The sequence below is a fragment of the Papaver somniferum genome, chromosome 1, assembly GCF_003573695.1.
Source record: "Papaver somniferum cultivar HN1 chromosome 1, ASM357369v1, whole genome shotgun sequence".
Classification (NCBI taxonomy): Eukaryota; Viridiplantae; Streptophyta; class Magnoliopsida; order Ranunculales; family Papaveraceae; genus Papaver; species Papaver somniferum.
In genome coordinates this window covers 121,818,070-121,845,704 of record NC_039358.1, presented here as the reverse complement: position 1 = coordinate 121,845,704, position 27,635 = coordinate 121,818,070, and the positions used below count along the sequence as shown (strand labels likewise).

At 35.1% G+C, this 27,635-nt stretch overlaps 1 protein-coding gene across 1 annotated transcript; it reads left to right on the top strand.

Annotated features, from left to right (window-relative positions):
• Window positions 1-18,934: 18,934 nt before the first annotated feature.
• LOC113298909 lies at window positions 18,935-27,218 on the top strand. Its single transcript, XM_026547782.1, has 2 exons — window positions 18,935-20,877; window positions 26,619-27,218. The coding sequence occupies exons 1-2, from the start codon at window positions 20,805-20,807 to the stop codon at window positions 26,945-26,947; spliced, it is 402 nt and encodes a 133-aa protein (XP_026403567.1). The 5' UTR covers window positions 18,935-20,804; the 3' UTR covers window positions 26,948-27,218.
• The last annotated feature ends 417 nt before the right edge of the window (window positions 27,219-27,635 follow it).

Below are 27,635 nucleotides of genomic sequence, written 5' to 3'. Positions count from 1 at the left end.
TTGTTTGGAAGTGTGGCAAATCATTTCCAAGATTGTAAGTATGAAAAAGGACTTGCAAAGTAAAGATGTTGACATATTTTGAACATGTGCAGTAACTCTTATCATTAATTGTTCAAAGATATTCCTTAATAGCTAAAGGAGAATCCCAGGATCGAAATAAATTGAGAATCTTTTAATTAAGGTTTCTTAGTTTTTATATGCTATTTAATCTCCAGCAATTAAATGAATATCTTGAGAAAATAATAATTAGTAATGTGCATTTACTGATTATATATTTTTCTATTGGGATTTCGGTCAATATTTGGACAGTGCATTTCCAGGAATTATGAAAACCGATTTTGTGTTTATTGCATATCTTTGAGAATATTCGGTTTTAGAAATTCCTTGGTGTCCAAAATTCCTTGTCTATAAATATTGAAGTTTGCATTTCTAGCAAACTAATCCTCAGAGCCAGCAAAACTACCTAGTTGTGTTGTTACTGGTGGAGCTGCCTATTCGGAGAGGAAAGTAACCTAATTAGGCGAAATCTCTTACGGCCGCTCAGTTTAAAGACTTCTTTGGGATTGAGAAGCTCTATTAGTACCGTTGGTGGAAAGCTAGATAATTGCGGTTTATTATTAGTTTTCGATTGATTTGATTGACTAACGGTTGGTGAACTTTGATTGCACCTAGTTTGTTTATGCTTGAGAATTTTCTCTTCTGATATAAGATTCACTCAAAATAGATCGAAGTTTCGATGGGGATCTTTAGACTGTTTGTAGATCTAAAGACGTCTTGTGATAATCCAACGTTAACATACTCCGTTTTGTGTGTGATTGATCACAAGAGATTCAATTTTATTGTGTGCAGGTGATGATTGAAGATTAGAGAAGATTTGAAGACAAGAAGACTTTTTGGGTTCATAATATTTGGTGTGCACAATACTTGTTTCGGCTGGAAAGGGATCTAACTATAATCGGTTTATCTTTGTGATAGATTGGATTGATTAGTTGAGTAGATCAGCATCAATACACTTCTTTGTGATTAATAGTATTAATTGCATAGTCTAACAATTACTCCGGTAGTTGTTGAGAGATTGATCTAAGGACCCGACAAAAGAGTTTATTGGTTAAACGGAAGAGCCTTTGTCCAACTCATATCACGTTGTTTGAAAAGAGTTGTCACCGAACAGATTTGTTGTTCCTTTACTGTTTGGAATACGAACCAAAGGAATTATTCCAAGTGCGTGAATTATTAACAAGTTGGAGGCGCAGGGATACTGAGGAAACTAGGTGAACTATAGGTTTATTTGCTTGGTCTCAACTATACGAAGTTGGTTTGATTTTGTATAGCGGCTTAATTCTGAGAGTATTCAATTCTGGACTAGGTCCCTGGGTTTTTCTGCATTTGCGGTTGCCTCGTTAACAAAATCTTGTTGTGTCATTTACTTTTATTTTCCGCAATTATAATTATTGTTACTATAATTTAAAGTAAATTACACAAACATTAATTCCTATTTTACTTGATAGACAATCCCTAGAGTTTGGTTAAGTCAGAACTTATTATCAAGTAAACATACTTCGTTATTGTATTGTCCTGATCTTGTATTCCATAATCAATCACACAAGTTATCTTATTGTCGTATTGTCTCGATCTCGTATCCATAGACGATCACACGAAGTATGAACCGATTAGTTGTATTGTCTCGACTCAGTCTATAGACAATCATTTTCGGAGAAAGGACTTATAGGTGGAAAAGTTTTAGATGCAGGTACATTTGGGTACCCTCGTCTTTTCAATTGATATCAGAGCAGGCAAACACGAAAAAATCTAACAATTTGTGTTTGGTGCGATCCAACCATAAGAAAATGAATCTAATGAGTGATCCAGTTAACGTACCACCAATATTTAATGGGACAAACTACCCATTATGGAAATCTGCTATGAAAGCTTTTCTTCAATCCCGAGATTTTAATACTTGGTTATTAATCGAATACGGATATCAATAACCGATGGATTATTCGAAAACAGAGTTCAAACGTTTGGCGTTTTATACTCATGAAGAAAGGATTCTTGCAAAACAGAATTTTGATGGTTTGAATGCCATCATACACGCAGTTAGTGATGACCTTCTACATCATGTGCTGACTTGTAGAACTTCTAAAGAAGAATGGGATATTCTTGAGACTGTATTCGAGGGAGATGATTCTGAAAAAGAAGCTAGACTTCTTTCCCTTTCATCTGAATGAGAACACCTCAAAATGGATGATAACGATACTTTCGAGGAGTTTAACTCTAAACTTTCTGAGATTGTAAATGCATCTTCTTTCCTTGGAAAGGCCATACCTGAAAAGGAAATAGTATGCAAAATTCTCAGATCGTTACCATCCATATACGAGTCTAAGAAACATGCCATAATAGAAGGAAATCATCTTTCTATACTTTCTCGAAGCTCTCTTGTAGGAAAGTTAAAGATCTTTGATAGAGAAACTCTGCTGAAGAATCAAACTGTGAAACGTTGCCAAGAGGACAAGGTACCCGTTGAAAAACAGCTTGACTCAACTATTGTGCTTCTGACGCAGCGAATTAAGGACATGTTATCTATTGATAAACATATTCCTGATACATTATCGTTTTGCCATAAAAAGAGTAATGATGAAGTACAATGCTTCAAATGCCGTAGATTCGGACATATGGCAAAATATTATCCTAGCAGAAGAACACAGAAGTGCAACAAGGCGTATATCTCCACTCTTGATGATATTCCGGAGGAAGAATCCAATGAAGAAATATCTGATTGTAATGCACTTCTTTCCAACTCGAACAGTGATGAAGCCTATAAGTCTAAGAAACTTCAAAAGGGTCTTGAGTTGGGAATTAAGGAAAATAAAAGGTTAAGCCTGGTACTTGAAAACCTTTTGAAATTCCTATCAGATAAAACCTGTAAGGTAAAATCTGAACAAGAAAAATTGGGTGAAAAACAAAAGAATCAGAACCTAGTTTTTCTGATAATATGATAAGTTCTTCATGTGGAAGAAATAGCCACACTGCAATTTTCCTTGTAAATATATTTATCAAGGCACTTCACAAGGGGATAGGGTTTTTGAAGCCTGGTAAGTTTATGGGATCTCAAAAGGAAGTTGCAAACTCTTGCAATTACAAGAGAAAGAAAGACCAAAAGGAAACACAATCTATTGTGTTTATAAGTCATCCTAAGGATGTCTTTGTTAACTATGGTGAGAATAATTCTCACCTCAACACACACTGATTGTGTTGAAATATGCATACTCACTTGTTGCCCAAAACTCTGATTGTGAGGAAGCATAAATCTGGGAAAGTTGTTCATGATATTTTTTTTCCTTAAGTGAAAAATAATAAATATCTTTTATTTTTGGATAAAATAGTTTCGGTTTCCATAAACCAAATTATTCCTTGATTTTCTCCCATCTTATATACCTTCTTCCTGTCCGAAAGAAGACTATTTTTTATGGAGAAATCGGTAAAAGAAGGGTCATATCTTGATGATTTAGCACTATGTGCATCAGTTATGACTGAAACTCATGATGTCTCTATTCATGATAACTCTCAAGATTCTCTAAGAAAACATATTCTTACTGTTAAAGGTTGCATTAGATATCATGAGCTGATGATAAAGGATTCAAAAGAAGTACTAGCTAATCTTCATTCTCAACTGCTTGAGATGAACAAATCATTTACTGAAAAGGGAAGTGCTCAGAAGAATTTGAATCCGTTTTTTGAAAGCAATCTTCACAAGAACTGAGAAGGAGAAAATAGACTTCAATTTTTGATTTCTTTCAATAATTGTAAAGTCTATTATGAATAAAACCATCTTATTATTATGAATAAAATTATTATTTTATAATTTTTCGTGTGATAGTTAAAATGCGGGGGTCTAACAACCACACCCAACAATTTGTTTGGCAATCTGAGAGGACTTACTCCAATACACTTTCTAGAGAATCAACAAGACAGTCAGACTCAATCTAGAATAAAGTATATCAAAGAGTTTAATATCTCTAACTATTAATTCAATCCGCAATCAGCAAATAGAAATCTGCGAGCCCGATTGAATATAAGAGGAAGTACTTGAACGGTACCAAAGACCATGTTCAAGTGTAAATCAATGTAAATCAACAACCCAAGGTTGGATATTCTAATTGATTGATCTTAACGCACAACCTGTGATATTTCAATTATATAACAAAATATAATGCGGAAAAGAAATAACACAAACACCAGAATTTTGTTAACGAGGAAACCGCAAATGCAGAAAAACCCCAGGTCCTAGTCCAGATTGAACACCACACTGTGTTAAGACGCTACAGACACTAGCCTATTACCAATTAACTTCGGACTGGACTGTAGTTGAACCCTAATCAATCTCACATTGATTCAAGGTACAGTTGTGCTCCTTACGTCTCTGATCCCAGCAGGATACTACGCACTTGATTCCCTTAGTTGATCTCACCCACAACCAAGAGTTGCTATGACCCAAAGTCGAAGACTTGATAGACAAATCTGTCTCACACAGAAAAGTCTATAGGATTGAATAAATCTGTCTCCCACAGAAATACCCAAGAGTTTTTGTTCCATCTTTTGATAAATCAAGGTGAACAGGAACCAATTGATAACCCAGACTTATATTCCCGAAGAACAGCCTAGAATTATCAATCACCTCACAATAAACTTAATCGACTAGCGAAACAAGTTATTGTGGAATCACAAACAATGAGACGAAGTTTGTTTGTGATTACTTTTTTATCTTTCCTATCGGAGATATAAAATCTCGAGCCAATTATTTCAATTGAATCAATCATGAACATTATAGCCACGGTTTGCAAAGATTGCATTCCTTATGATTTAAATGTTTAAGTCCATGAACTGACCGATTTGACAAAGTAACCAGCTTAAGTATGTGTACGGGTATGCGTACTTAAGCAACCGGATTTTGAGTTTGTTAAGTTTCCAAACTCGGCAGAAATTTTCGGTTCGAAAACTTCCGCCAATATGCGTACGGGTACGCATACTTAAGGTGACTAGTTTAGGAGTTTGTAATTCCCAAACTCAACAGATATTTTCGGTTCGAAAACTTCCGTCAGTATGCGTACGGGTACACATACTTATCTTGTCTCCTTCACCAATTTCGTATACACACATATGCATACTCTTGGTTCCCGGTTTATGGATTTATACACTAATGTGCGAACACACTATATATGCTTATATCCAAAGATGGTTACATCATCAACTCTTTATTTCAATCATTGAAACATTCTTCTATAATGACAATAGTCGTTTTCACACACTATTAGCATCAAAGCAATTTTCTAGATATTGAAATAATCATTATCGAGACATTCCAAGCCTACATCAAATGATTGTATCACACAAACCATGTAAGATGTTACTCGGCAATTTTCTCATGATATAAGATGAACTTGGTCAAAGCGAAAGCTTACCAACACATATTTTGATAAATATGTAAGCGAGATATACTCAGCTCGAAATCTCAAATGTGTATAGAGAAAACTATATCGTAACACGACTTATATCTCAATATAGGAGATAGTAGAAATAGACTTTCCAAGTGATAGATGAGTTCAAGTCTCCACATACATTTTTGTCGAAGAAGTTCCACAAGCTCCCCTTAGTAGTTCTTCGTCTTCAAGAGATGAACGCCGAGAGATCTAAGATCAACTATACTATCTATATCCTAGTCCGAGACATCTATAAATAGGCTAGAAATCAAGACTTATAGTTTGATCACTAACATTGACAAACATGCTTGAGATAGCAACACATGCGAGTTCGACCGAGCAATACTCTAACAATCTTTCCCTTTGTCAATTTTAGTGACAAAACTATCAATACAAATGGATTACAAAATATATAAAAATTGTAGCTTCCCATCCACATGCTTGATATCCTTGGCATCTTCAATGCGACTCGAAATCTCCGTCACTTCCAAGTACTCCATGATCCTAAAGTTTGTAAGTTCAGCATCATAGTTGTTGAAGATCCGAAGCTATAACAATGAGAAAACAAAATGCTCTCAATCATTGTTATACAATGTCATAGTATTATTACACAACATCAAAATCCAATTATATCACAACTTTGACAACAATTCTATGGTGATATTCATCACTCCCCCTTAGTCAATATTTTATCTCAATATGAAAACCACTCCCCCTTACATAATGATCCGTAAACCATATGTATTTGTAGTATCACACTACACATTAATTATCCCCCGTTTTGTCAACATAAATTGGTAAAGGTACGAAAACTAGTGGGATCCTCATGAAATTTCCACGGAGATACTTCATGACTAAAAGAGAATACCATACCAACTTATTTAGACGCCATCATAAAGCTGAAGCTAAATGCATTCATCAAGGAGTTAATAAAGATACAAGATAACCCCTAAAATTCCACAGCCGCACTCCCCACAAAGATTTGGCAATTAAGCACAAGTTCAATATGAACTCTCCCCCATAAAATTTCATTCCCGAAAGAACAACAAAGACGACCTTACTTTCACAAGAAAACAAGGACTTCTTTGGACATAACCAAATCACATGAAAACATGAATTTGAATCCAAAGTATTCAATTGAATTAACCACAAAAGAATCCATGATTAATCCAATCAAAATGCACAACTAAATTAACCACAAGAAAACCCATGATTAATTCAATCAGAATTACACAACTAAATTAATCACAAGAAAGTGATCAATTCAATTGGTCATGCTCGTCATAAGAGGACTTACGGAGCAACAACTAAACTGACCACAAGAGAATGATCAATTCAATTGGTCATGCTCAAATATAAGAAAACTTATGGAGAAACACATTATATGCACAAAGATGTGGATCGAAGATCGACCAATACTGCGGAATAGACAAAGATTCATTCTATTTTCATCACTATTTGCATAACGATATATAATAGACCTAATCTTTGTAGACAAATTTCATCTTATCTTCCATCAATTATTTACATAATGACATAATAGGTTCAATTTTTGTTTTTCAAAAGTTCATTCAATCTTTTATCAATATTTGCATATCGACATATGAAAGAGATAACTTTTGACCACGTATGGGACAATCATAGTTCACGGACGCAAACACACATATCCCATAACAAATTGCAATATATAAAACCAATAAAGATTAATACTGCAAAAACAATCTTTGCCCTTTGAAGGTAGAATCAATCTTTTTCGCACGGATTTACACCAAGAGTGGTTACCAAGGGCGTATAAAAAGTTTTTTTTAACAAAGAAGAACATACAAAGTTATTAAAGACCACGCATCATAGTTCACATAAGATGATTATGAACTTTCAAGAATCTCATAGCAATGCGTACTACTGCCTATTCTTGAACTTCCTTCTTTGTTATTCACCAACATCATTATTTTAAAAGCTAAAAATGAGCTTATAAGATAATTACTCCAAGAATCCAAGTGCCCAAGTCCGACGGAAGTAGAACAAGTGCGACGAAACGGAGCAAATTACTCAAAAACAAGATACGAGACAACGACCAACCTCAACTTATTCAAATTTAGGATTTCTCATCACCATTTTGAAGAGAATTCAAATAGGAAGAGAATTCAAAAATAATGAGGTCATTCCGAGTTCGGACGAGGAAGTTACGACCAAAACAAATTTATTGAATATCGACGTCAAGTGTGCATACAGGTTTGCAAACAAATTTTCGTATCCTGGAGCAGTATGAAAACGGGTATGCGTACTTAAACCAATGTATTTTTATTTTAAATGATGTTATGCATACCTGGTATGTGTACCATGTAGTCCAACATCCCGAACTATTATTTTCAAACCTAAACATTTAAGAACCTTAAGCACAGATCAAGTTAGATAGAAATGAACTATAAGCAAGGTACATGGATCATTATAAGTACTCTAAGCAAAATAAAAACACAAATATTGCTCAAGTTTATAGACATACCTTTTTAGAAGAATCCAATCGAATTCTACACCCTTACCGAACATAATATGTGCGCCCCAATTCTTGTGTTTCCCTCACTATATACATAGCAGGGCATTCCTTGGTGAGGATGCACTTTCAACACACTCAGGTTGTGTTGAGGTGAACAATATCTTGCTCACCATAAGTGACTTTTGGATTATCATGAAAGAGATCGTTTTTAGAACCTTTCACATCCAAATCCATCTTTCCAAAGAACTCTTTAAGTTCCAACATCATGAATACTGCCTTCTCCATAGTCATGGAATTTTCTGGGAGATCATTCATTTTCACACTCAAAGCATCATTGACTTTATTTGGAACCCACTTCTGAGTGTGTTTAGGAACAACCAGAACCTTCTTCCCATTACTCTCGTCAAGATTTCTCGAAAGAGAATTTGATTGACTATTTTTTACAAGTTAGTCTTTCTCTAATTGGGAGCAACAGATCTTGTCTTCTTCTTTATGAAGTTATCCTTTTCATAACCATTACGATTGTGAAAAGGATTCGTATGACATTTATAGGCAAATCTAGGCTTATCACAACACTGATTCCTTTGCCTAAAGGTTGGACATTTAAAACCTGTAACGTTAAGGGGATTAGTCTTAACATATGATCTTGGTTTTCACAACTACTTGTGATGCCCAAACAAGAACATCATGAAGTTTCTCATTCCTTATACGGAAACGACATCTTCTTCCAAGTGACCTTTATTTCCGCAATAGTGGCAAACATAAGGAATGTTCTTACCTCGATCCGTATGTGCTAACTTTGGAGGTTGATATACTTTGATCTTTTGAACCTTAACTGCTAAGGTATTTCACTTTTTCTATCAGTGGAAACCTTTTGTCGAGAAGAATCACTAGCCTTGACAAATTTTACCTCTTTGCTAGTACTTGGAGCATCTATTCCCTTATAGCCCAATCCTCGTGTATCACGGTGATTTTTACTTTCTCCTAGCATAGTGGTTAATTTGCTTGAACTAGTATTGAACTTTTTCAAGTCATCTTCCAACATCTTGATTTTATCAAGAGCAACAGTTAAATCAGCCTCAAGGCGTTTTTCTCGAGCGAGATAAGCGCTTTCCATGTCATCAAAACTTGCTTGCTGAGAGTTAATCCTTGCTTCAGATTCTGCAAGTTTCTCTTCCAACAAAAAGTACTTTTGATAAAGATTATCACATTCAAGTGACTTCATACGTAGGTTTTCCTCGGAATCCTTGAGGATCGATTCGTTAGAACGATTCGAAACATAAACACCAGCGTAACATCTTCTTAATTTCTTGTTTGTAAGACAGAGATTAGTCAGAAAAGGTGTGACACGAGAAGTTGTCATCTTTTTCTTTTCCAACGAATTTAAAAGCTTAACATACTCCGACACTTCCTTATCAACATCTCTATCAATAAATAAATCACCTTCATCAGAAAGTTCATCCAACTGTTCTTATAGGCGTGTTTCCCAGACTTCAACAATTCTACATTAAGAGAATGTTTAGATACTAACCTAGATGTGACAGTTTTCTCAGGTGAATTCAAGTTTTGAAAATCATCTGGTAATTTATGACCTGATACGTTATTAGAGATAGACTCGTCCATAATAATCAGATTGCTACAAACACAGACTTATGAGGTTTTAAACGTGTTTGCCTGCTTTGATACCAATTGAAAATGCGGGGTCTAACAACCACACCCAACAATTCGTTTGGCAATATGAGAGGACTTACTCCAATACACTTTCTAGAGAATCAACTAGACAGTCAGACTCAATCTAGAATAAAGTATATCAAAGAGTTTAATATCTCTAACTCTTAATTCAATCCACAATCAACAAATAGAAATCTGCGAGCCCGATTAAATATAAGAGGAAGTATTTGAACGGTACCAAAGACCAATGTTCAACTGTCAATCAATGTAAATCAACAACCCAAGGTTGGATATTCTAATTGATTTATCTTAACGCACAACCTGTGATATCTCAATTATATAACAAAATATAATGCGGAAAAGAAATAACACATACACCAGAATTTTATTAACGAGGAAACCGCACATGCAGAAAAACCCCAGGACCTAGTCCAGATTGAACACCACATTGTATTAAGCCGCTACAGACACTAGCCTACTACCAATTAACTTCGGACTGGACTGTAGTTGAACCCCAATCAATCTCACACTGATTCAAGGTACAATTGCGCTCCTTACATCTCTGATCCCAGCAGGATACTACGCACTTGATTCCCTTGGTTGATCTCACCCACAACCAAGAGTTGCTACGACCCAAAGTCGAAGACTTGATAGACAAATCTGTCTCACACAGAAAAGTCTATAGGATTGAATAAAATTGTCTCCCACAGAAATACCCAAGAGTTTTTATTCCGTCTTTTGATAAATCAAGGTGAACATGAACCAATTGATAACCCGGACTTATATTCCCAAAGAACAGCCTAGAATTATCAATCACCTTACAATAAACTTAATTGACTAGCGAAACAAGTTATTATGGATATTAAATCTCGAGCCAATTATTTCAATTGCACTCAACACGATAGAAACAACAAGATCAGATCACGCAACTACAAAGATAATAGTTGGGTCTGGCTTCACAATCCCAATGAAGTCTTCAAGTCGTTAACCTACATGGTCTCGAGAAGAAACCTAAGGTTAAAGGAGAATCGACTCTAGTTATACAACTAGTAACACAGAAGAGGCGTGGGGATTAGGTTTCCCAGTTGCTAGAGTTCTCCTTTATATAGTTTTCAAATCAGGGTTTGCAATCCAAGTTACCTTGGTAACAAAGCATTCAATATTCACCGTTAGATGAAAAACCTGATTCAACCAAGCTAATATCTTTCAACCGTTAGATCGAACTTAGCTTGTTACACACAAATGAAATGTGGCCGTACCTAAACGTGTACACCAGGTTGGTTCACAAATAGTTAACCGAGGTTATCCATATGATTACTCTCATATCAACCTTATTCATCTTAACCATAATTAGTTCAAATGACTCAAACGAAACTAGTTAAAGAGTTGTTCAATTGTATAGAAAACACAATCGAAACCAAACCGGTTTGATTCACTTGAATCAATCATGAACATATAGCCACGGTTTGCAAAGATTCATTTCTTATGATTTAAATGTTTAAGTCCATGAACTGACCGATTTGACAAAGTAACCAGCTTAAGTATGCGTACGGGTGTGCGTACTTAAGCAACCGGATTTTGAGTTTGTTAAGTTTCCACACTCGGCAGAAATTTTCGGTTCGAAAACTTCCGCCAGTATGCGTACGGGTACGCATACTTATCTGGTCTCCTTCACCAATTTCGTATACACGCATATGCATACTCTTGGTTCCCAGTTTATGAATTCATACACTAATGTGTGAACACACTATATATGCTTATATCCAAAGATGGTTACATCATCAACTTTTTATTTCAATCATTGAAACATCCTTCTATAATGACAATAGTCGTTTTCACATACTATTAGCATCAAAGCAATTTTCTAGATATTAAAATAATCATTATCGAAACATTCCAAGCCTACATCAAATGATTGTATCACACAAACCATGTAAGATGTTACTCGGAAATTTTCTCATGATATAAGATGAACTGGGTTGAAGCGAAAGCTTACGACACATATTTCGAGAAATATGTAAGCGAGATATACTCAGCTCGAAATCTCAAATGTGTATAGAGAAAACTATATCGTAACACGACTTATGTCTCAATATAGGAGATAGTAGAAATAGACTTTCCAAGTGATAAATGAGTTCAAGTCTCCACATACCTTTTTGTCGAAGAAGTTCCACAAGCTCCCCTTAGTAGTTCTTCGTCTTCAAGAGATGAACGCCGAGAGATCTAAGATCAACTATACTATCTATATCCTAGTCCGAGACATCTATAAATAGGCTAGAAATCAAGACTTATAGTTTTAATGACTAACATTAACAAACATGCTTGAGATAGCAATGCATGCGAGTTCAACCGAGCAATGCTCTAACAGATAGTTTTTGATTACATAGCATGTGCTTGAATGCTTTATCTTATTGTTATGTATTTTTATGGGATCTTTGATTTCGATTTCATTACCTTGACATTAGATCTCATATATGTGAACCCTTATGGTTTGGGTGACATTTTGATTTTGCGGGATTAAGTTCTAGCCCATGTTGGTAGGCTTTACCAAAGGATCATGAGGGGTTCATGTAGAAACAATATGTGAAAAAGTCACAATATGTTGAATCATTTGGTTTAGCATAAAAACATATGTGTTTCGGGGATTTCAACTTTTGCTTGCAATAGTTAAAAACCGGTTTTCAACCTTTCTCTGGTAATGGTTGCTCTTTGTTGTTGTTCTTTTGTTTTGGCGGGAGGATGACAACTTTAATGGGGGAAAGTTCTAAGTGAACTTGCGCTTAATGACATATCTTAAGGGGAGAAGAGGGTGCGACATTTGAGGTAACAATCTTGTTAGTTAATTGTTTTCCTGTTTAAGAAAAGCATGATTTTATTTCATATCTTTATTGCTTTTGCTTAACAAAATTTCGGTACAATTGATGTTGATTCCATTATTTGTGTATGGATGTTTGATTGTGATTCAGTTGTTTCCGGTTAACAAAAACTATTGTTATCTTTCGTTATTGTTTGGTATCAATTGTTTAGGCTTACAAAATTTCGATGCAATTGCAATGCTATAATATGTCTATGTTTGTTTCAATTGCTTCCGGTTAAGATAAATGATTATGCAAGTTGATTTATTTGGTTTGTATGGATTGTTTATGGCTTAAGAAAAATGTTTCGGGATCATTTGTTTAGTCCAAGTGATTTCCGGATAAGAGAAACTATGTTTTTCGAATCTTAGTTAGACTTATCAAAGTAGTAGGATTTGGTTATTCAAGTCTAATCGAATGCCTTGACAAGAAATACTTAGTTAGACCTTTCACTTGTCTTGTCTTGTCAAAAGAGGTCTAAGTTATTTTTGAGAATAATTAGAGTCTGATGAGAAAAATAAAGTTAATTATGATCTTTATTTTGGTCTTATCGAACAAGCATTTGTATTTGTACAATCAGTTTAGCAAAAGAACTAAGGTGCTTAGTCGATTTTTGATATGCTAAACTATTAGGGAAAATTGCTTCGGTCAATTGTTTCTTAGATAACATGTTAAAACCAAATTACTTGTAGTTTCGGTTTTGATATTGGTCATCTAAAATGGTGTGTAAAAACTTCGTGCTCAACTCTTATAGGTTTGTAAATTCTCTTTGTGAGATTTGTAAGATCCTTTCGGTTTGTCCTTTATTTTTTCGTTTCTTTATCATTTTGTGACAAAAAGGGGGAGAAATATATGAAGTAAACAAGTGATATTGACTTATTGTGAGTTGGTATCACTAAGGGAAAGGACATTTGTGATAAAACGTTTATTCTAACAAAAAGAGTGAAAGCATAGACTAAGGGGGAGTCACATACCATATGATATGTAGTTATGAGGAACTACATGGAAATAACAAAGACGTGCGGATTGATAATCTACCTATCTTACCTTTAGGGGGAGTATTAGCTTTGTTATTATAATGTCAGCAACGACATTTAAGGATTGAATTTAATGCAGGTTTTGTGCTGTTGAACTTGGAATCAAGCGTATGAGTATAATGAATTTTTGTAATTTGTTTATCCATATGATGTAAGAGTTTTGTCACTAAAATTGACAAAGGGGGAGATTGTTAGAGCATAGCTCGGTTGAACCCACCAAGTTGGTATGTCAAGTTTGTTTATCATATTTTAGTGAATCAAAACTCATTTAAAGAGTCGCTTGATTACATACTAGAGTCAACTTCATATAGGTTAGCTTGAAAGTGTTAGGATATGAGACTTACAAGTATTACATGAAGACTTGAAGAATGTGAAGAAGTATGGAGCTACAACGACAACATCATCCTTCTTCTTGAGGTTAGTAATATTTGACTTGAACTGTTTCATTCCCTAACGTATATTTCAAGTCGTGCATATTGAAAACATAACTGCGAAGCTGTGTATGAAACTCTAGTTAGACATAATATTTACGAATACAATACGAGGTTTATTGCTTAACCATTAAAGTTTGTATATAAGACATCGACATGATCATATCAATGCTATTGTGATTATGTATGGGTATGAGTGAAGATTTCATCCCAAGAAACAATGTTTTACATTCGTTTAAAGGAAGTAAGTTCATAAACTTGTTTTGCGAATCGAAAGGGAAATCACTAGGCTTATTGGTATTGTTATTCGTTGCAAATCTATTTTGAATTACCAATATGTGTGTTTAGTATAACCGCTCATAAAGTTGTTTATGTATCTTGGTAAAACTATTCACAAGGCCTGACTTATGTATTAGTATGACTTTTATTAGTGAAACCGATCTTAAGTAATCACTCAAGATGGTAAGATCGATGCCTTGTAAATAACAACTTTTATCTAGTCATTGGGGAACCGATCCTAGTAAGAGGTGCAACAAATTTGCAAGATGGAATCGATCCTTGTAAGAGGTGCAACACATTTTTAGTAGATGGGGGAACCGATCCTATGAACATGTGCAACAAGTTTTTAGTTTTTGGGGAACCGATCCTATGGACATGTGCAACCGAATACAGGTAGTTACCATAAGTTGTGGGGAACCGATCCTAGTACCTAGTTAACCGAATTTTGTTAACTAGAGTGACTATGCACAATACTCACATGGAGGTAGAACCGAACTTGTTTTGGTAGAACCGTGAAACCCATAATTGGTGATTTGATAGGATAATCAATCACATAGTTCTTGGAATTCATACGAACCAGTTCTAAACTTGTTTGGAAGTGTGGCAAATCGTTTCCAAGATTGTAAGTATGAAAAAGGACTTGCAAAGTAAAGATGTCGACATACTTTGAACATGTGTAATAATTCTTATCATTAATTGTTCAAAGATCTTCCTTAATAGCTAAAGGAGAATCCCATGATCGAAATAAATTGAGAATCTTTTAATTAAGGTTTTTTAGAGTTTATATGCTATTTAATCTCCATCAATTAAATGCATATCTTTAGAAAATAATAATTAGTAATGTGCATTTACTGATTATAGATTGTTCTATTGGGATTTCGGTCAATATCTGGACAGTGCATTTCCAGGAATTATGAATTTATTGCATATCTTTGAGAATATTCGGTTTTGGAAATTCCTTAGTGTCCAAACTTCGTTGTCTATAAATATTGAAGTTTGCATTTCTAGCAAACTAATCCCCAGAGCCAGCAAAACTACCTAGTTGTGTTGTTACTGGTGGAGCTGCCTATTCGGAGAGGAAAGTAACCTAATTAGGCGAAATCTCTTACGACCGCTCAGTTTAATGACTTCTTTGGGATTGAGAAGCTCTATTAGTACCGTTGGTGGGAAACTAGATAATTGCGGTTTATTATTAGTTTTCGATTGATTTTATTGACTAACGGTTGTTGAACTTTAATTGCACCTAGTTTGTTTATGCTTGAGAATCTTCTCTTCTGATATAAGAGTCACTCAAACTAGATCGAAGTTTCGACGGGGATCTTTAGACTGTTTGTAGATCTAAAGACTTCTTGTGATAATCCAACGTTAACAGACTCTGTTATGTGTGTGTGATTAATCACAAGAGATTCAAGTTGATTGTGTGCAGGTGATGATTGAAGATTAAAGAAGATTTGAAGACAAGAAGACTTTTTGGGTTCATAATCTTTGGGGTGCACAATACTTGTTTCGGATGGAAATGGATCCAACTATAATCGGTTTATCTTTGTGATAGATTGGATTGATTAGTTGAGTAGATCGGCATCAATACACTTCTTTGTGATTAATAGTATTGATTGCATAGTCTAACAATTACTTTGGTAGTTGTTGAGAGATTGATCTAAGGACCCAACAAAGGAGTTTATTGGTTAAACGAAAGAGCCTTTGTCAAACTCATATCACGTTGTTTGAAAAGAGTTTTCACCGAACAGATTTGTTGTTCCTTTACTGTTTGGAATACGAACCAAAGGAATTGTTCCAAGTGCGTGACTTATTAACAAGCTGGAGGCGCAGGGATACTGAGGAAACTAGGTGAACTATAGGTTTAGTTGCCTGGTCTCAATTATACGAAGTTGGTTTGATTTTGTATAGCGGCTTAATTCTGAGAGTATTCAATTCTGGACTAGGTCCCTGGGTTTTTCTGCATTTGAGATTACATCGTTAACAAAATCTTGTTGTGTCATTTACTTTTATTTTCCGCAATTATAATTGTTGTTATTATAATTTAAAGTAAATTACACAAACGTTAATTCCTATTTTACTTGATAGACATTCCCTAGATTTTGGTTAAGTCCGAACCTATTATCAAGTAAACATACTTCGTTGTTGTATTGTCTCGATCTTGTATCCATAGTCAATCACACAAGTTACCTTGTTGTCGTATTGTCTCGATCTCGTATCCGTAGACGATCACATGAAGTGTGAACCAATTAGTTGTATTGTCTCGACTCAGTCTATCAGAGAAAGGACTTATAAGTGGAAAAGTTTTAGATTGAGGTATATTTGGGTACCCTCATCTTTTCACATGTTTAGAATTTCAATTTCATACATGTTTAAGCTATCATTCTTACATATTACTTGTTATTATGATTACTTTTAGTTTATGTGTCATATTAGGTGAATCCGAAAAGGAGCTACAAAGTGCTTAAATGAGCAAAGAAGTGGAGTTTATTAATGAAGGAAGGCCAAAATCCAAATTCAACTCATTCAAATCTAGAAGTTTTTAATACCATCTTGTAGAGAACGAGAATACAAGGTGAACGCAAAAATAATGAAGTTATTCCGACATCAGACGAAGAAGTTATGGGAAAAAAAGGTTGAAATACTTGAAGTTACAAAGAGAGGTTCGGCTGATAACTTCATCAGTTCGAGTCAGCCGAACCTGAAGCTTAAAAATTAATATTTTCGAAGAGTATACAGGAGGATGTTCGTCTCAAAGTAATCTAATCAAGTGAGTCGAACCTAACACTCACCTGGAGTAAATTTCACTTGTCAGGTTCGTGCGGCAAAAGTCAGTAAGTTATGAGCCGAACCTGACAACTTCCTGGGACATATTTGGACGCGAAATTGACTTCTATCTCAAGGAAACACGGTCCCGGAAGGATTCTAAGCCTAATTTTGAGAGTTCTATATAAGAAGACATCCAGAGACTTAAGAAGAGCATCTCATATATCACATACCATACCTTTGGAAACACAATTCTACCTCCCATATTACATCTTCTACATCTAAACCTAGGGTTTACCCCTTTAGGGGGGAACCTATTATTCTTGTAATATGTGTAGCTAAACCTTCTTTGATTAAGGATGAATTCAATGTTCTAGACGTGAAGTCTGATTTGTTAATACAAGTTTGTTTGAAGTTTTAATTATCATCGATTGTCTTTTCTATATCCAGGGTTTATGACTGATTCTTAGATTGGTTTGGGTGCGCAACTAGATTAGTCTATTGGTCATTCTATTGCTATTAGAAGTTATGAGATAAGTAATCGTCGATTAACTCTCTACACAAGTAGAAATCGCGAGACCTTGCAGAGGGATTCTGTGGAGCAATTGCGAGTGAAGATAACATCAGCAAGTGGACCTTGATCTAAGAGTTAAACTACTGGGATCAACCTGAATTCACAAAGATTAAAGCGTTCGATTGGGTTACACCTTGAGCGATCTACTACATGGTGATTCGTTGAATAGAATCTGGTAATCGAGAACTTCTGTATCCAGTGATAGAAGGAGTTTTGGGGATAACACTGATCTAACTGTTATTCTACGGTTGGTGATGAATGATTTTGATGGAAAATAGATAAGTATACTTATTCGATGAACGCTTCGTAACGGCGAAGGACTCCTTGATCATCTTTCTTTTATTCTTTTTATTTATCTTACAACCAATCCCCTCTTTGTGTTTTTCTTTATTTTGCTAATATAAATAACCTATCAATTAGACAAGTCTATGTGGGAACGATCCTTACTACCGCAATATTACCAGTTAATTAGTGGAAAATATCTTGATTAATTTGTTGTGGTTACGACACGCATCAAAGGCCGATAGTGGATGGTATCCGACTACTCTGACAAAAGATATTGTTTTTTTTTAACGGCTGACAAGAGATATTGTAATGATGGAAATTATCTTCGGATCCGATGACCCTTGAAGTATAGAGATATAAAGCAGTTTGGATTAAATCGATGAACATTTGCTCGGTAAAATCGATTTGGTTCGAAAAATTTGAAAGTTCAGTTTTTCGAGTGGGGTATCAGAGAGTCGTAATGAATGTTCAGTTTTGCAATGGTAAATTCTTTCCCTACTACTGCAAAAAACCTGGTTTCCCACTATCCAAAACCTGATAAGCTTACGGAAAATGGGTCATTTGTCCAAATATATTTAAAACATGGTTCAAAAGGACGAGTAAAAGCTTGTATGGGTGAAATGGACACCAAAAAAATAGTAAGGATGAAACTGGATTCATCCTAACTTAAACTTAAAAAATAGCAAGAATGAAACTGGATGCATCCTGATGTAAATTAAAAATAAGAAAAAGTATTTGAAAATGGTTAGGATGAAACTGTTTACATCCTGGCTATTTTTAAATTTTTGTCCATTTAAACAGTATCAAAACCTATATGTCATTTTCACCCGAAAATTATTGATTTTGTTCTTTTTAACCAATTTTGTGATTTGCTTATCCCCTTCAAAATAACACATTTGAATGAATCCACTGATACATACGCAATTTTGTGATAGAATAAAGATTATCGGGTACATTTTCCCTACTTGATATATACGCAACTTAAATTATAAAAAACACTTTTAACGTTTTCTTCTTTTTTATAAACTAAAGTCGCTCAGTAAAGCTGCTGTTTTTTCGAAACAAAACAAAAAAAAATCTTCACAGTATTTCGCCATGGAAGAGTAATCTATAGGCAAACCTGCGGGTGATTAACGGGTCATGAGATACGAGGAACGGATCTGGACGTTTTTGATTGACAAAGTGGTGATGAAAATTTAGGTTTTTAATCTTGTTTTTTCTCTTTTTTCTTTTTTGCTTTATTCTGAATCCTCTCTTCTTTTCGAGTTCTAGAAAGACAAGCTGTGGTTCCATTTGACACAGGTATTTTCTCGGATCGTTGTTTCTTTTCTTTTTTTGGGTTTGGATTGAATCTCTTTAGTTCGGGTAAGTGAAATACAAGCTGTGATTTCAATCGACACACGTATTTCCACGGACTGTTGCTCCATCTTTTGATTGAATCTATTTTTCCCTTCTTAAGGTTGTTGGGGGTACTGCTGTATTAGGTACAACAACAACAGGGGATTTATGATTTCTCTTTCAAATTTATTTTGTGTTCTAATAAGATTTAGCTAGGCATAGAATCATTGATTATCTTTCCTCTCTTAGGTTGTTTCTCGGTATGCTAGTACTTTTGGTCTGAAGCCGTTGAGTTTGTGATTATTTTTTCGTGTGATCCTGGTTTGTAGATCAATTAAGTAGTTTTTGGTATCCAAATTATGATTGGGTCTGTGGATTTGAATTTTGCAATCGAATTTCCTTTGCCTAAAATCCCAATGTTGATTGGGTCTGTTTTTTTCTTTGTTGCCCCTAAGTTGTTTGGTAAAAGTACTGAATTATGGTCCTTCGGTATCTGTGTTCTCATGCATCCTCTCTTGAATGTTTTTCTTCCAAAACTGTAGGTTGGTTGCATCATTTTGGTTAGTATTCATTTTGAAAACTTTACCTTACTTAGCCTTAAAATCAGTATAGTTAAATTTTGGTGTTGTTGAGCACTTGGGTTGGCATTTCTGCACCAAAAATGGTTGGCATCTTAAAGTAAGTAATTCACAACTCTATCCTCCTGTTCAGATGTATGTGCATCTGTTCTTGGTAATTTTTCAAGTCTTCCTGGCTAGGTGATTTATGAAACAAGTGTATGTGCACTTGGTTTTAAAGGAATCATGTTTAATTTTCAAAGTTTTAGATCTTAAAAATGTTTTCATAAGCTCTTAGATGAATAGGGCTTAGCGCTTCGAAAAAGGCGAAGTTGCTTATTGAAAAACTGTTTCTTCATTTATGCACTTTCAATTATAGCAATGGTTTCTTTTGAAGAAGATTAAGAGATCTGTTATATCTTCTATTAAATTTTTTTAGAAAATGGGACTTTGAATGGTTTTTTCTTAATTAATTTTAAAATCCAGGTTGGTCTAATCATTTAGAAATCTAAAAGAGATAATACTGGTAGGATCAAAGTAGTTGTTCTTACTAAGAAAATTGTTAAATGTAAAGTTGATAGGTTAATTTTTGGGGGGCTTGTTGTATATCAAAAGATCGGTTTCTGGTTGTAAGATGGCTGTAAGGGTGTTCACATATAGTTTTTTAGAGAATTATGAACCAGGACACTAGTGATTAATGGGAATTAGCTGATAAGGTGTTTCCCTTTCCAGTAAATTTTATCTGTTTATTGCTATACTTATAAGATGTGTCTTCGCCTTTGCTTGATTGTTTTTCGATAAGAACCAATGGTAACACCCATTGTTTCAGTTTGATTACTTCTGCGTTTTACAAATTAATTTGAATAGAATCATCATCACTTTTTTTGTCAGTCATAAAATCACATCTAAACCTATGTTCCTCTGACCCGATAAAACCCAAAGGTAAGTTGACTTCATCTCTCGATTTCTTTTCTCCATTTGTCTCCGGTCTTAATCTTCATTTTATTTCCTCGTAATTTTCTTCTATTCAAGATTTTCCGTGTATGTTACTGGTGATTCATTCTAAAGCGACTTCTACTGTTTCAACAAACAAGAATTCACAGCAGGAATATACAGGTAACAAAAGCTTGAGGGGCCCTAATTGTTTCTTGCAGATAAGGTTGTCTTCCCCTCAAGCTTTTGATTTCACACCATTCATTTAAGATAGTTTGTTTGCTTTATCTTGTGAAATGTTTTACAATTTTCGTGCATCCTCTTCTTACATACATGTTAGATCTTAGCTATTGCTAGCATTACTAAATCATATCATTCTGCCTTTTAGTCTAGGCTTATAAGCTGAGGTTTCAATAGACTCAAGAACAACAATTTGCGTATGTTTTTTGTCCCTTTTCTTTTCTTCAAACCTGTGTTAGAATAGATTCACACTTTCTAAAGTACAACCTAGCTCTAAAAACATATAGATTAACTTAAAACCTGCTTCTTTGGTTCCCTTGTTTTTTTTAGAAACACTATCTCAGTAGCACTGTTAAAACTTAGGCAATATCAGGATAACTTGTAGCTCTGCTCTGATCCTGAAAATTTTAGCATGGAACACACAAGGGTGTGGTCAGAAATCAACACAACAGCATTTAAAATCATTATTGGATATAGAAAAGTCTGATATATTATTCTTATCTGAGACTGAATCTCAAAGGAGTTCAGTAAGAAAAACTTTAAACTTTTTTTCCAAACTTTCATATTGTAGACCCAGAAGGTACAGCTGGAGGCTTAGCCCTTGCTTGGATAGATGGTTTCCACTTTGAAATTCTTCAATGGAACCTCAATATGATTAATGTTATAGTCAAAAATAATTTCCATTCAAAGGAATGGTTGCTCACCTGTTTTTATGGTTCTCCAAAGCATGACATGAAATTAGAGATCATGGGAAACCTAGAAAACATTGCTCATAGAATCAATCTCAATTCAATGCCTTGGCTAGTTATAGGTGATCTTAACATTATCTTTAATAGTAAGGAAAAGGAAGGAGGTCTTCCCTTCAACAGAACTAAAATGGAACCAATTTTAAACTTACTTCAAAGAACATGTCTAGAGGGCCTGGGTTTCAAAGGCAATATTTTTACTTGGAGTAATAAAAGAGAAGGCATGGCTAACATCAAGCAAAGGCTTGACAGGGCCATGGCTAATGCTCACTGGAACTTAGAATTTAAAGAAGCTTCCTTAGAGAACTGATGTGATTTTCAAAATTGTTGTAGTGATAGTGGTAAAAAGATTCTTTTCAGACTTGTGAAGGAAATGAAATTTTAGATTTAATAAAACTATATATACAAAAATATTAACAATGGGCGAGAGGTACTGGGACTAAGGATTTGGCCGAATTCACTACACAGGGTTCATTCATATATTCTTTGACAATGTAAAACTCAATAAAATTAACATGGACTCTGATTTTGCCAAGATAGATTCTCAAAACATCGATTGTAAGTCTTAAGCATGATGTATCAAAACACCTAAGCTAAGCATACATCATCAAATTAAATAACAACCAATTAATTCAAATCATATTTCAATTTTAAATTAATGCAAAGTCATAAAAAAGAATAAAATAAATTTACCCGTGTATGAAATTCACCCTCCTCCGTCGTCCCAGTGTTGGGTTTAGCTCATCATGATAAAAACACGCTCAAAATATTTATTTATTGCTCAAATGGTGTTTACAATGAAGAGAAGAAGAGAAAATGGTGTAAACAGCTAATGTGCGACCCACAGGAAGCGTCACAAAAGAACGATAAAAGAGAAGTGCTATTGTCGCTGTGGTTCTAAGACCCACACCTACAACCCACGACTGTGAGTATGTTTCACTGTTGATAAACGACTGTCCCTGCGAGTCTGTTCTTCGTGTTCTTGGTGTTCTTCATCATCAGCAGGAGCAGAAACAGAGTTTCATCAACTCTTGATTTCTCGCTCCTGAGCTCTCCTATCGACCCCAAACTCTCGACGCCCCTTCTAGGACACCCAGGGAACCTATTTATACCCAACAACGACAAGAAATCACGCTCATTAACTCTCCATGATCCTCCATTACCCGGTGTTAAAAGAAAATATTTTCCGAATATTTTCTTCCCTGAAATGATTCTCCACGCGTAAACAGCTTCTGATACTCCCTTATTTAGCTTCTACACGCATCTTCAATGACTAAGTGTCATCCAAACACGAGCAGCACACATCAAACTTGCTGAAAATCCGTGAATATCATTTTCAAACCCGTGTTGCCCTGATTTCTTCCACGTGATTATCCAGCCAAATTCAGTCGAAACAATCACCCGTACCAGCTCTGTTATAATATATTACATCTTTCCACAAAGTTTCAGCGATTGAATCGCACAAAAGCACGTCCCAATGCAATCGAGAAAATCTGCCAGTGAAGAGCAAATATTTTCCCGCCAAAATATTTTTTTGAATTTGTGAAGAAGGTCGCCCCCTTATCCAGTGGTCGCCCCCTTATCCGTTGCTGGAGTCCGAATAACACATGTCCCTTAGGGTGCCTTTAGTAATTTTTCTGGGGTGTTTCCAACACTTTTTCTGGGTTCCTCTGGTGCGTTTCTGGGGTGTCTTTAGTACTCTATCCTAGGGTGTAAAACACCACTTTTCGTGCCAATTTCGCCGCTAGAGCTTATTTTTCCAAAAACATCTACAAAAATATAAAATAACACAATAAGTATTTAATTGAGTCTAACAATACATAACATTGAGAACAAAATAGACATATAAATGCGTCTATCAAGAACTTGGTGGTTGTTGGTTCAGACCATGGACCAATATTCCTATCTCTAAAACCTTCTACTTCTTTCTCTCCTCCTTCCTTTAAATTTTACGATACATGGTTAAAAGAACCATCCTGTTTAGAGGTTATCAAGAACTCTTGGACTCTAAATTCTGGGAACACAATATTAGATCTAATTGCAAATATTTCAACACTAACTCAAAATCTTAGTAACTGGAAAAAGTTGTTTTTGGAAATCCTAACAAAAAAATCAAATTACTTCTAAAAGTAATTGACAATCTTAATGCTCAACCTGCCTCTGCTGCAGTTTCTTCTCTGACTAACAAAAAACTACTAGAGTTGGAGGCACTGAATGATACACAAGAAGAAATAGCTAGGCAGCAATCTAGAAATAACACAATAACTTTAGGGGAAAGAAGTACAACTTTCTTTCATGTTACTACTCTGAAGAGAAGGAAAAGAAATCATATAGAGTGCATCCAAGATAAGGATACTAATGTTGTCTCAACAAGATCAGAGATTGAAGAAGTCTTTGCTTCTTATTTCTCTGATCTGTTCATTGAAAGTCCTTCTACTTCAGATGAACATATTTTTTCACATATTAAACCTTGTATTTCTATGGGGGAAAATCTAGAGCTGACAAGTATTCCAACTGCACAGGAAATTTGGGAAGTAGTTAAAGAACTGAAACCTAACAAAGCACCGGGACCTGATGGCTTCCTGGTGAGTTTCTTTAAACACAACTGGGGGATAGTCGGCCCTCAGTTAGTCTCAGTCATAACAAGACTTCTTCATAACTAGACACTTGCACCCAGACCTAAATAGAACTTTCTTGTTCTTAATTCCAAAAAAAAAACACCCTAAATCCCCTGCTGACTTTAGGTCCATTGGCTTGTGCAACACCCCTTATAAAGTAATAACAAAGATTTTGGCCAACAGGTTCAAGAAAACTCTTGAAAAAATTATCTAACCCCTACAGTCAACTTTTCTCTCTTCTAGGCAGATTTCAGATAACATAATAGTAACTCATGAAGTAGTTCACTCTATGCAAAAAAGTAAAAAGAAAACAAGCAATATAGGACTCAAAATTGACATGTCGAAAGCTTTCAATAGAGTCAATTGGAATTTCTTAATAAAAACTCTAACTGCTTTTGGCTTCTCTGAATAGTGGTGTCAGCTTATACAACAATGTCTATCTACGTCTTCCATTGCTGTCCTTCTCAATGGACAACCTTGTAGAGAGTTCAATCCTTCTAGGGGCATCAGGCAGGGAGACCCTTTATCTCTCTACCTATTCATACTTTGCATGGAGGTCTTTTCGCGTCTGTTAACTCATCTTCAAACCATTGAAAAAGTTCAGGGGATAAAACTTTCTCCTAATTCCCCTCCAATCTCTCACCTTTTTTTCACTGATGATCTGTTGCTCTTCACTATGGCCGATCTGGGTAGTTGCCAAAACTTATTACAAGCCATACATATTTTTAGTGCAGCATCAGGTCAAGTCATAAACTTTGAAAAGTCAGGACTCTTTTTTAGCAAAAAAGTGCATAAGAAACACATAGGCATCATTTGTAGATTGATGAAGATTAAGAAAATTAACTTTAAAGATACAAATTTAGGTGTACCTCTTTTCATAGATAAATCTAAATTAAAAACCTTTGACAAAATATAGAAAAAATGGAGCAAAAAATAAAAAACTGGCTTGGCAAGATCTTGTCACAGCCAAGTAAAATTGTTTTAAACAAATCTGTTTTATCCAGCATGCCTATTTTTAGTATGGGATGCTTTGTTCTTCCCAAAAAAATAACTAAAAGAATTAACGACATTCATAGGGACTTTTGGTGGGGAAAAAAATACTAATTCTAAGGGTATTTATATTAAATTTTTTGATTTCTTATGTAATCCAATAGACCAAGGGGGATTATGCTTTAAAGAAGCAAACAAGGTCAACCAAGCTATGATCAGTAGAATAGCTTGGAGATTAGTTAGTAATCCTGATGACCTTTGGGCTCAAATTCTTAAAGGCAAATACTTCAAGAAATCAGGAGCTTTGCACTCCAAAAAGAAATCAAAAGCTTCTTGGATTTGGAAGTGTATTTTACAAGGAATAGCACACATTAAAAAGTATATCATATGGGAAGTAGGTAATGGCTTACTAATCAACATTTGGTATGATTTTTGGCTTCCAGCTAGAAGAGAGACTTTGGTTGAGTCCTTCCCATCTAGAAACACTATTATAACACTTGTGTCTGAGCTCATAAACTCAAACACAAATAAGTGGAATACTGGCCTGTTACGCTCGTTATTTGATAACTCAACTGTACAAGAAATTACAAACATTAGATTATACACTACACCTGAAGGTTCTCTGAAAAGAGATAAACTTAGGTGGACATTAACAAAGAATGGAGAATTCTGTGTTAAATCACTTTATGCTAAACTCTCTGATCCTTCTTCTTCAACTCCTGTCCAAACTAAAAAAAATTGGAAAGGTCTGTGGACTATGGACACTTCACAAAGGATCAAATTGTTTATATGGAAATGCTTACAAGATGCATTACCAACTAGACAAAAGATCAGATCCATAGATAATAAGTGTGTTTTCTGTAACAGTGCTGTTGAAACTACTTACCATCTCTTTTTTGAATGTGCTTATGCAAAGGAGATTTGGCATCTTCAGCCAATGGCCTCACAGGGGTATCTCAATCTCAAAATTCTGATAATTTGCATAATACTTTCCTGCATAGATACAATGAATGGTTAACATGAGATGCAAACTCAATTTCTATGGCTCTTGCTGCAACCAAATGTTGGTTTATTTGGAAAGAGCGACGCCTTAGAATATTTGAGGATAAATCTAGAACCCCTACACAACTTTCCTTAGACATAATAAGACATTACGATTATTGGCATCCAATACAATTGCACAACACATCTCAAGTTAATATCAGTCATATCAAAACCTTACATTACTGGCAATTCCCAAGAATGATTACTGTTAAGTTAAATTGCGATGCTTCTTGGATTTCAGAGCATACTAATGCTGGTTTTGGTTTGGTCCTTCGAAATTCTTCAGGTACTTTTCGAGCAGCAGAATGCGGATGGTGCAGGACCTTCTCAGCTCAAGAGGCTGAAGCTGTAGCTCTGCTAAGAACAGTGCAATGGGCCATCAAACATAATGTTCAAAACTTGGAGATAGAAGGAGATAACCAGGCAACCATAAAGTTTCTACAGGGAAAGACAAAAGATGTGAATTGGCAGTGTTTAGCAATCTTGGAAGAAGTCCAACAAATAGCAGTTAATCTAGTTTCTTTTAAAGGTTTTCAGTATGTAGACAGACGTGCAAACAAGGTGGCAGACTTGTTGGCAAAAGAAGGGCGACGATCAAGTAACACAACTTCTTAGACTGATCAAGCTCGTAGCTTTTTAATTCCTGCAATTGTTTTTGACACAGTCAAAGCATATGAATTATGTAACTCTAATAACAGTACCTTTGTATCTTGTTCAACCATGATTAATCCATCAAATTCAGTCATTGGACGAGCAACTCACCATGAGTTAGTCTCTGAAGAGCCTGAATTAGCAGATTAACGAGGGCCTAGTAATATAAATCTTATTTTCAAAAAGAAAACAAGTCGCTCAGTAAAGGTCGTCCTATGCAAATATATACATTGTGTGTGTATATAGATTACTTATATGCTGATGCAGTGTGTTGACGTTTCTTTCGTTTACTTGGGCATCTCAGGCTAGGGGTGTAAATTCGGGCAGGCCGGGCCGCCCGACCCAAAAACTAAGACAGGCCGGGCAGGCCAGGATTAATATTTGTGAGCCCGTAAACAAATTCAGGCCGGACAGGCCGGGTACAAGTAGATAATTTGCTACCCAAAGACCGCCCAAAGCCCGCTTTTTATACGGGCAGGCCGGATCGGGCCGGACAGGCCACTATTTTGAATTTTTTTTTTAAGTTTAAATTTTCAAATGAACAGTATTAAATACAATATCCTTTCCTTTCCAACATCACATATCGTAAGTGATAGTATTATTTTATATTTAAATTACACTGACAAATTTTTAATTTTAGCATATGATAAAT

Excerpts from the sequence above, each read along its gene's own strand:
- LOC113298909 (XM_026547782.1), top strand. The coding sequence starts at position 20,805 with ATGTTACTGGTGATTCATTCTAAAGCGACTTCTACTGTTTCAACAAAC. Across the intron at positions 20,878-26,618 it reads TTCACAGCAGGAATATACAG|GTACTTTTCGAGCAGCAGAA; the intron begins GTAACAAAAGCT and ends GAAATTCTTCAG.